This window comes from Bombus pyrosoma, linkage group LG16 (assembly GCF_014825855.1).
Source record: "Bombus pyrosoma isolate SC7728 linkage group LG16, ASM1482585v1, whole genome shotgun sequence".
In the NCBI taxonomy this organism is placed as follows: domain Eukaryota; kingdom Metazoa; phylum Arthropoda; class Insecta; order Hymenoptera; family Apidae; genus Bombus; species Bombus pyrosoma.
Window position 1 is genome coordinate 1,727,100 of NC_057785.1, and position 10,334 is coordinate 1,737,433.

General features: G+C 25.5%; 2 protein-coding genes across 7 annotated transcripts; one reads left to right on the plus strand and one right to left on the minus strand.

Moving 5' to 3' along the window:
• The first annotated feature begins 1,728 nt into the window (after window positions 1-1,728).
• LOC122576785 (gastrula zinc finger protein XlCGF58.1-like) lies at window positions 1,729-3,933 on the plus strand. Its single transcript, XM_043747552.1, has 4 exons — window positions 1,729-2,326; window positions 2,398-2,547; window positions 2,798-2,965; window positions 3,075-3,933. The coding sequence occupies exons 1-4, from the start codon at window positions 2,192-2,194 to the stop codon at window positions 3,783-3,785; spliced, it is 1,164 nt and encodes a 387-aa protein (XP_043603487.1). The 5' UTR covers window positions 1,729-2,191; the 3' UTR covers window positions 3,786-3,933.
• An 887-nt stretch (window positions 3,934-4,820) lies between these two features.
• Window positions 4,821-10,224, minus strand: LOC122576760 (activating molecule in BECN1-regulated autophagy protein 1-like). 6 transcript variants are annotated; one of them, XM_043747502.1, is made up of 11 exons: window positions 9,670-10,224; window positions 8,540-8,595; window positions 7,834-8,023; window positions 7,681-7,739; window positions 7,436-7,619; window positions 7,042-7,214; window positions 6,631-6,711; window positions 6,279-6,547; window positions 5,698-5,907; window positions 5,517-5,621; window positions 4,821-5,383 (listed from the first exon to the last, which is right to left on the minus strand). In XM_043747502.1, the coding sequence occupies exons 3-11, from the start codon at window positions 8,008-8,010 to the stop codon at window positions 4,980-4,982; spliced, it is 1,662 nt and encodes a 553-aa protein (XP_043603437.1). In that variant the 5' UTR covers window positions 8,011-8,023; window positions 8,540-8,595; window positions 9,670-10,224; the 3' UTR covers window positions 4,821-4,979. The 6 variants fall into 6 exon arrangements, with proteins under 6 accessions (XP_043603437.1, XP_043603436.1, XP_043603440.1 ...); XM_043747506.1 differs by lacking the exon at window positions 8,540-8,595 and having other exon boundaries at window positions 5,147-5,220; window positions 5,277-5,383; window positions 9,670-10,223; XM_043747501.1 differs by lacking the exon at window positions 8,540-8,595 and having other exon boundaries at window positions 9,670-10,222.
• Between the last annotated feature and the right edge of the window lie 110 nt (window positions 10,225-10,334).

A 10,334-nucleotide genomic window follows, 5' to 3' on the forward strand; every position in this document is an offset into this window, starting at 1 on the left:
TACTGACACCTTGTTGTGTGCGTGTGACTACTGTAATATTAATACTGAATTGTTATTTATTTAAAATTTATTAATGAAACTTATTATCCCTGACCGCTGTATAATATTCTATATAATTTGTATATGTATAATATATGTTCCTCTAAATTATTGTTTCTAAAGATTATTTATATAAATGAATATTAATTTATATTCTGCTACTATTTCATAATGCATTGCTTTGTATAATGTATCAATGCAATGGTCAATAAGATGTTAATATCTGTAGTACAACATATTGTACTTGGAAGAAAATGGTATAACGGTATCAACTTTCAAGTCTTCCATTTTGTAACAGTTTCAAGATTTTTTTTCTTAGTTTACAAGATAATACTTCTGTGGTATATTGCAGTAATGCTTCTAAAGAAATGAATTGTGATACATAGTTATATACACTTACTATAGACTTATATATGATTGCTTTAATATATTCAGAACAGATATCCGTTTTAATTATAAAGCATTCTATTATTAAAGTGTGTCATATTATGTACTACAATTACTCTTCTTTTATTTCTTTTCTATATTTTCTAATGTTCTTAATATTTTATCTGTGCTTACCTAATATCTAAAGACATTATTTTCTTTTATATTCGTTTTAACTAAATCTACATAGCATGCAAGATGTATATTAATTAAATTTATGATGTATAATGATATTATGAAATTTAATTTATTCTATAATTACTTGTTATAATAACGAATTTAATAATTATATTTCGGAAAGTAATAGATGCATTTACTAAAAAGAGACCATAGTAGTGTAAGTTTTTTCCTTGATGAAAATTTTTTATAAGTAGAGACTTTGTAATTGATAAGATTTAAATAATACAATTTATATATATGGAAGTAATTTACGAAGTAAGAAGTTTAACAATGAGTGCCCCCTGAGATGTATTTCTGTGTGTATGTATGTCATACATTTCAAAGGGATATTCGAAAAGATTAACTCTAGCGCATCTTATATATAATGTATATAACATATGCAATACAAATCTGCTTCATATTTCGTATAGACTTCTAACAAACTAATATTTTATAATAATAAACTGTATCTAAGAGAATGTCTTGGGATACGCATTTGTATTTATATTTTATATTATAACTTCTAAGATTTGTCAGAAATAAACAAATAAAAAAGGAAAATATTGCATTTCAAATATATTTTCTAAATATAATTTCATTCATATACACATTAGAAATAAATAATTACGTAGTTTCTATGATCTCAATTTTTTGTTAATAAATTTTCAAGTGATTTATTTACACGAATAGAAATATCTTTACAAAACATATATTATGTTTATATTTATATATGAATTCATTCTTTATATTTAAAATTTAATCAAATAAAAATTTTAATATTTTTTTATATAATTTTTTACAATAATTCATAAAAAATATTGAATAATATTCGAATTTAAAATACATATGTATGCATAAAGAAATATAAGATATATTCATAATAATTTTATTACGCAATAGTTCTATTAGCCAATTTTCTTTTCATATAAAAGTCTCTAATATCGAATAATTTTTAAATAATTAGAAGCCTACAATTTATTTATTAAAGCTGTTTATCTCCTCTATACAATTTGTAATCTTCCAAATAAAAAGATTTATATCGGTGATAAAATTAAATTTATATTCATACATGTTTTCGAACTGATAGTATTTATAAAATAATTCTTAGCGATATAATATATTTGTGTTCTCTGTTTTTTTGTTTCTTTTTTTTAGAAAATCATTACGAAGTGATTTTTTTTGTAATTCTTTCTTCGTAATCGATTTATAGCTTTGGATGTGTAACGTTGTTTTTGTTGAGAACCACTGTTAAAATAGTTCCTATATGGCTACATATATACAAAACTTAAGTTATACGAAAACTGAATGGTACGCGTTTACTTTAACTATGTGTGTATCTGTCAGTATATATATTTATACAGATGCAGATAAGTTGAAAAACAACGTACTAAAAAATGTTTAAAAATTTACATGCAACTTCTAAATTAATAACAATAGTGCATGTTTTAATAAAAAACATGAAATAATATACATAATTGTATATATCATTTTAAAAGGTTTGTGACAATCGTAGTATTTGTTTACTCATTTTTTGGAAAATTACGACTGTATATATGATAAAAGAACAATGATGTTGCATAAAACAAACTTAAGGCTATGTCGCCTCTGTGGAAAAGAAAAACAGCAAGGCACAGATTTGTTTACAGACAAAGTTAAAGGGATTGTACTAATGTCGATCATAAATAAATATTTCTCTAAAGAGGTATAATTCAAATATACTTTCTGTAAGGTATAATTTTTTAAGAATTCATTTTTATATCTTTTTTGTTACAGGTGATAAATATTTCAAATTCTGATACATTTTCCAAATATGTTTGTAGTGATTGCGAACAAAAGATATATGTATTTGATGAGTTCTGTTTGATGGTAGCTAATGTGCAGAAACAACTTGCAGCCCCATCTTTGGAAATTGATTTTGCAGAAGTATACAATGATTTTTAACTATTTGTAATTAAATATATAATTCTGCTTTAAATGTAAAATAATTTAAATTAAGAAAATTGATTTCCATATCTTTTAAATTGAAGTTTTCAATAGTTTCATATCAATAATATCCAAAAATGACTTCAAAATAGCTCATTTAATGTAAAAAGTATTCTATTTAATTATAGATTAATTATTACATCACAAATATTTTTTATTTTGGATAAGTATATCAATATTATATTTACAGGACATGTTATACCAGTTGAAAGAAAGTGATACACTATCAAAAAATACCTTAAACAAGCAGGGAGTAAAGAAAAGTACATGCCCAATATGTGCTAAAAGCTTTAGATGTCAATCACATTTAAACAGGCATAAACGTATTCATACCGGACAAAGACCTTTTGTTTGTAATGTTCGTAATTATTTAGTTTATTTAAATAAATAAAAATTGAATACATTGAACACATTAAGAGATTATAAAAATCTTTTTGTATTTTAGTAAAATAGTAATATTTTTTTAGATTTGTAAAATGTCATTCAATCAACAAGAAATCTTAATGAAGCATAAAGAAAGACACGAAGGAAAGAAACTATTTCAATGTGCAAATTGTCATCAATCATTTCGTTATAAAGTTTCTTTGAAATCTCATATGATAAATTTTCACATAGACATGGAACAGTCTGTTAATAATCAAAGTCTGCAAATGGAAAACAATTCATTTACATGCCCTGAATGTGGTAAGCAATTTGTAACAAAATATAAGTTACAAAGACATTCAAGATGCCACACTGGTGAGAGACCATATCACTGTACTTTCTGTTTAAAAACATTTTCTCAAACTGGTAATTTAAAAGTGCATCAGGTGAAGTATCATCAAATGCATAGTTCTGTAACTGAAATAAGAAGACAAACTCAATACGATGATCAAATAGTTGACTGTGATATACCTACAACGTTAAATAATTTCCATACAGTTAACATGTCAGAGATCGAATTGCAAAATACGATAAACGAAACTATAAATTCTACAGAGCAGAGTAGTTCGTATGCGTCAAAAATATATGAAAATTCTTTATATATTGATGAGGAAATTGAAACAATTCTGGATCATGATCTTGGCCAATTAGGACAAAATAAATATTCTACAAATGTACAAGATAAAGTACCGCTTTGCTTAAAACAACCAGAGACTCCTGAATTACTGCACAGTCTATTATATGATGATGGTTAATTTTCGCAAGTTGACTGTGTACTGTTAATTGTTTATTTAAAATAATATGAAAATTATTTATATTCCGAATCAGAAACTAAGTTATATACATATTGATCATTATAAAATTATACGTAGTTCTTTTCATTAATATACATTTCTATTTTGTTAATGATGCTATACACATATATAATTTCTAGAAAGTAGCTTCAAACATGCATTATTAATAATTTAACAATATTTGTTAATGTTTTTTATAAGCTTTATTATTTAAAAATTTTTGTAAATAATTCTATACCTTTTATTTTTATTTGTTGTAAATAAATAATTCCATGTGTATACAAGTTATATACATACAAATTAAGTCAGTCTTGTTCAACTTACTCCATAGCTTGGAAAGCTTGTAATACAACCTACTCGCCTATAGCTTTAAAAATGAGATAAAAAAGGAAAGAGATGATAATAGATCTGTTGATCTCTAAGAGATCTAGAGGAGGACAAAGCCAAATAAGGGGCTTCTTTCATGGCCAGTAGTGGTTTAAGTCATTATTCTGTATAAGGAATTTCATCTATTACGATATATTGAATGTGACAGTAATAACAATTCATTTATATTTACTCATCAGATATGGTATTATAAATATTATATAAAAGAATACTGTCATTATCGTTAGTAGAAAAATTAACAATTCATACAACAACCTACTAGTTATCGTATATTAAAATATTTACTTAAATTTATTTCTTTTTATATTTAAATGTTTATTAATGTAATAAAATTAGAAAACTCTTTAAAAATATATATGAATTTATTTATAAATCTTCCATTCAAGTACCCTGCGCTTTTTACTTCCAACAAATATGTACTAATATCAGCTAATACTAATACATTAGTCTTTTTGTAATATTGGAAATGAAAAAATCATCTACACAAAAGGATTTAAAAATGAAAATAATATTGAAATCAAACAAAAATTAAATTTAATAATAAAATAAAAATAAAACTGATATTTAAATTACAGCATTGTATTAAATTGCTTGTCGAAATGTATAATATTGGCGACTTAATAATAAGTTTTATTATATTTCTGATAATATATCCCTTGAAAGACATGTAACAATAAACTTCTGTCTTCGTACACAATTGTTTTTCGATAAAATAATCGTATTGATACGGCGTCGAATTTCTATTTTTACAATAGTATTATAATTACATTAATGAAGAATAACTAACCGGCCAGTGTTAGTAGCATAAACTAAACCTTGGCCAGGTTGTGGTGCCCACCTGATACAATTTATGCTTGTATGTCCTCCAGTTGATTGATTACTTTGTAGTAAATCTCTAACCCACAACATAGTGTTTCTTTTACTCATGAAATGTAAATATTTTGCTAGATTATTAAAGTCCAAGTCTTGCATACGTGGTTTGTTATCTTCAGATTGTTTATGTGTTAGTCTGTAAATAATAGCCATAGTATATTCGTTTCCAATACCACTCCTTGCTAGACCTACTAAAAGATGCTCCTGTGTCGGCGAAATTGATACAGAAATCACAGAATTATATACTTCCGCCCAATAAATTTCTTCTCCTAACGTTTCCCATTGTAAACTGTAAACTCCTAAAAATAACGTTGCGTGAGACTGTAATATGTGATATAAATATATGTTATAATATCAAAATAATATTATTTGAAATTATACAAATACTATACACATAATGCCTTCATACATTAATTTTCAAAAGTTGCTCACCTGCAGCTCCCATAAAGCATGTTGCCAATAGTTTTCCGTCCGAGGAAATATTTATGCTAGCGTCATTACGTATTTTACACTTGTGTATAACAATATTTTTTTCAGCTATAATATGAGAAATACTTTATGAATAAATTACTCTACTTCAAATATGGAATATAATACTGATAATAATATTTACAGTTTGTAATATCAGGTATTTCCCCCTTAGAGAAGTCCCATGCTTGTACACGATAACTGGAGATTCCTGAGAAGTTTAACACTACTGCTGAGACATCTTCTAAAAAATTTAATATTTCATTGCATATAAATCCTATTAGTTCTGTTTTTATATAACGAAACCCATAATCACTGTCTGAAGGTGCATGTGAAAGTATAAGGTGTCTCAGAACTATAAATTAATTAAATAGCAGATACATATTAGATGATGATAAAAACATTTTTTGTCTGATAAACGTATAAACTCATTTTATTTTTTTAACATTAAGACTAAAATAATAAGGGAATAATTCTCCAAACCATTTTTACTTAGAAGTATGTTTTTCTACCGAAAATATTTTTACAGAAATTTTGAATCAAAATCTTCTAAAAGACACATTGTGTACAAATTATTTCCTCAGCATTATTTTCCAAAATTTCTTAACAATAAGTAAGTATTCAAATATGATTTGTTCTAATTAGTCTTATAAATAACATACCATGATTCCTAAGTCACAAAGAAAATTCTAATTGGAACTCTAGATTTTTTGTATCATTACTTACCCGAAGAAGGTCTTTCGCGGTCATCACGTGGAAGACTCAACTCCCCTCTTCCTCTTCCTGTTCGCCGCCTTGAATTATAGATATATTGTAGTACGGAGCTTTCATCATTATCTACTGATACACTACCGCGTAAATTCGATTGAGTACTGTGTGAAGGTTCGGGTCCCATGGTTCTAAACGATTGAATTGCTTCATTTTGATCAGTTCTTTCGGGATGGCTACTTGGTACTTGACTATCATGTGTCGTTCTCCCATGCCTTAAACGGGATCTGCACAATTTAATAAAAAATAATAAAATTCGATTACTTAGAATATATTAAAAAACATCTAGTGATATGTATATCATACATACCTGAATAATCTTGATTCTCTTATATAATTATTTCCAATGCCTGTGATTAATTTCTTTCCTAAATTGTCAAAAGCTACATATCTGAAACATATAATCTAATATAACTATATTTGATTCTGGCAAATATAAAATAAACGTAAATCTTAGATTTTATTATTATAGATCAGTAGTTTTTATTTAATTGGCACACTACAAATATTACAGAAATATATATTTTTTAATATAGGGAGGCGGAATAATAGAGGAAATAATAATATAGAAAATATTTTTAAATTATATTTTTAAAATATAAAAGAAAACTGATATTTTCACAAATATCAAATTTATATAAATGTGATTTATTTTATCTAGTATTTATCAAAATTTATAGTTTATAATTTACTTTATAATACACAATGTACCATAACTTACCTTACTTTTTCTATGCTAGTCTTTGTAGATATTACTGCAAAGGGTTCAGGTCGACTCCAATCCCAAAAGTGTATTTCATTATTTGTTGCTATAACAAGTAATTTTTCAGATGGATGGAAGGCAAGAGAAGCTATAACTGTCTGACTTTCCACATTCCAAACCTTGCTATCATCCTATTCCCATAAAATATGTTGTAAATAAATAGTATAAATAGTATAACACTTTATAACTTGTAAATACTCTTATACAAAAAATACCAGTAATAAGACTGGTCAAGTAATTGAGATAGGAGTAAAGAAATTATTGGGACATTATGACCCAAGATTATCTTTCTTATGATTAAGATTTTCAGATGTCCAATAGTTTATTCTTATAGTGAAATAAAGTTACTAACCCTCAAATCCCAAACCCGTACTTGACCACCAAGACAACCAGATGCTAGTATGTAACTAGAAGAAGGATGAAATGCAATACACCATGGAGTGCGTGGATGACCAGAAAGAATTTTAATGTTTTTTCTAGTTGCTACATCAGTAATATAAACACTGTGATTTCCATGGGCTGATGCTATTTTAGTGCTAAAATTTAATAGAATAAATTAATTTGCAATATAAAATTGCTTAATAATTAGTTTATTACCCGTCAGGGCTGAAAACCATTAAAAATGTTGCTTTAGGATATCCTGGCAAATCATATTCCTAAAAATAATTAAAGTAATAGATGAGATGATATTAAATAGTTCTATAAGAGTAATAGTTATATAATTCTATAGAGTAATAGTTCTATAATTACCAATTCTTTATGCTTTTTTCTAACTAAATTCCTTTCAGCTGCTGATTCTAATGCACGTGTTGTAGTTTTATAGCAATTGTAATATAAAAATCCCAAATCTCTAAGCATTAAGTCTCGTAATATGTTATGAGACTGATTGCAATGAAGCAATTCTGGTCTCTCCTTAACCTGCTCCATTTAGCAGGATATTCTGTAATATTTATAAAATTAATTAGGAAGACTGAACTAAAAATTAAATGTCTCTTGATGAAATTAATATACAAAATGTATAAAGCATAACAAAAATATTCATCAGCTTTCATAGCTAAATCTAAACATTTAAATCAGTGCAAATGTATTCAGCAGTCATTTTTACAATATATTTCAACCTTAAAATTTACAAAAACAAGCTCAAAATTCGTAATATTTATGAATATTACTTGATAAATTGTTCTATGTGCAGACATTATACAAAAATAATATTGATCAAATAATTAATATTTCTGACCATAAGTGTTGAATAATAATATACACCACAAAACATAAATCATAATAATACATTTCTACAAATTAACTAAAAGCATATAGCTAGCACATTTATTTACAGGAGCTAATTTACGCAATAACATTAGTGCAAGAACTTTAACTTATAGTCTTATAGACATAATTAACTGTTGTATAATTTCTTTTTTACAACAAATGTATGTGAATAAAATAAAAATTTAACCTTGAAATTTAAGACCAAGATTCATTTTTCAAATCTCCATCGCTGCAGGTATCCATCTGTGAAAGCCATGATATTTTTTTATACTCTATGCATAGAAATAATTAGAATTATTTTTCTTGTTTTGATATACATTCCCCGAATATCTGAATGCTTTTGCATAACTTAAATATAATTTAAAAAATATTTCATTTACACCAATTTGCTTCCAGTTAGAATAAAAGGAGTGACAAAGAATTTATGAAATTATATTATTATAGCAAGCATTTTCATTTTTATGTTTTTATTGCATCCCTATTTTAATAAATTACTAAAGTTCTCTTGATAAAAATGAATTTAAACATACAGATCTGTCAAAAACAAAATGTAACTTTTTAAGGTTAGAATTAAAAATTTTAAATGGAATAACATTTTACAGGTTTAAATATTACTTTTAACACTTCCTTAAAGTAAAATTTTTAACATTATAGAAATATAGGAATAAATAAATAAATTTCTTATTCTATAAATATATATATAATATAAACCTCAACAAATGTAATGTTATAAATATTATTATTTTTCTCTTTTTAATAAGAGAAACTCATAGTAATTTTATATAAACAAGCCTACATAATAGTATATCTAATATATATCAAATTATTTTAGAGTATTTAACAAATATCGTAAAAATTTAGAAAAAAAATTAAGATATCTATAAATGTTAATTTTTTATTGCATTTAATTCGTTATATATATTTAAAAATAACAAAAGAATACTTATGTAAATAAGCATTTAAAAAAAATGTATGGTATTATTTTCTTAAACATGTTTATAAAACTTTATTATAAACAAAGTGTTGCATGTTTGACTGATTCCTCACTAAGATAAATGAAATACATTCATAAATTTGAACAATCTGTTACTTAAAAATTCGTATACATTAAAATAACTTTGAACAAATGAAATACGTTAAATTTAGCAAAAACTAATCTCGAAAATAAAAAATTCAATAACGAATAATTACTGAATTGTTGGAAACATCAAAAGTACAACATACAATTTGCATGCTAAACATTGTTGTTTAACACGTGTATATGTTATCATAGGAATCTACATTACATTAATTATTCAAAAGCATAGCCAATACTACCTGGAAATACAGTGGTATCTTGTTAGAATGTGGCCGTGTTGTCTGTGTTATCTGTTATCCCCACCGCTTTCTGAAGTCAACTCAAGCGAAAAGTTAACCACGTTATGTGTATCAGATATTCAAGCTTAGAGCTCAAAATACAAGAGCAGTAGAGGATAAGCATCACCGATATGTGATATATATACTAGTACATAGTTTCATATCAAACACTTTAGAATCTATGAACTTTCGCGCGGGAATACTTTATAGGTTATGGAATTTTTTTCACATGCATGTGTTTTCCACACAACAGCGTTTATCTATAATTCGATACAGCTAGCGCCAAAGTTCACAATTACTTCTTGATTGATATTTTGGCGCCAAAGTTCACAATTACTTTTTGATTGATATTTTGGCTAAAAATGGCTATAAGGCTTTTTATAATATAATATCGGCAAAAAGGCGATTGTACGTGAAAAAACAAATTGGAAATGTAGAATAACAATTATTCATAGAACCCTTAGTTTTAGAGAAAATAAAATTAAAAATTTATTAAAGATAGATGTACCAATTTTTAAATTTTACTCTATATTCTTAATTGCTAGTTTTGAAATAATATATATTTATTTTCAATTTATAAATTTTGTACATACATCATCTGTAATATTAAATAAATGTACACTATA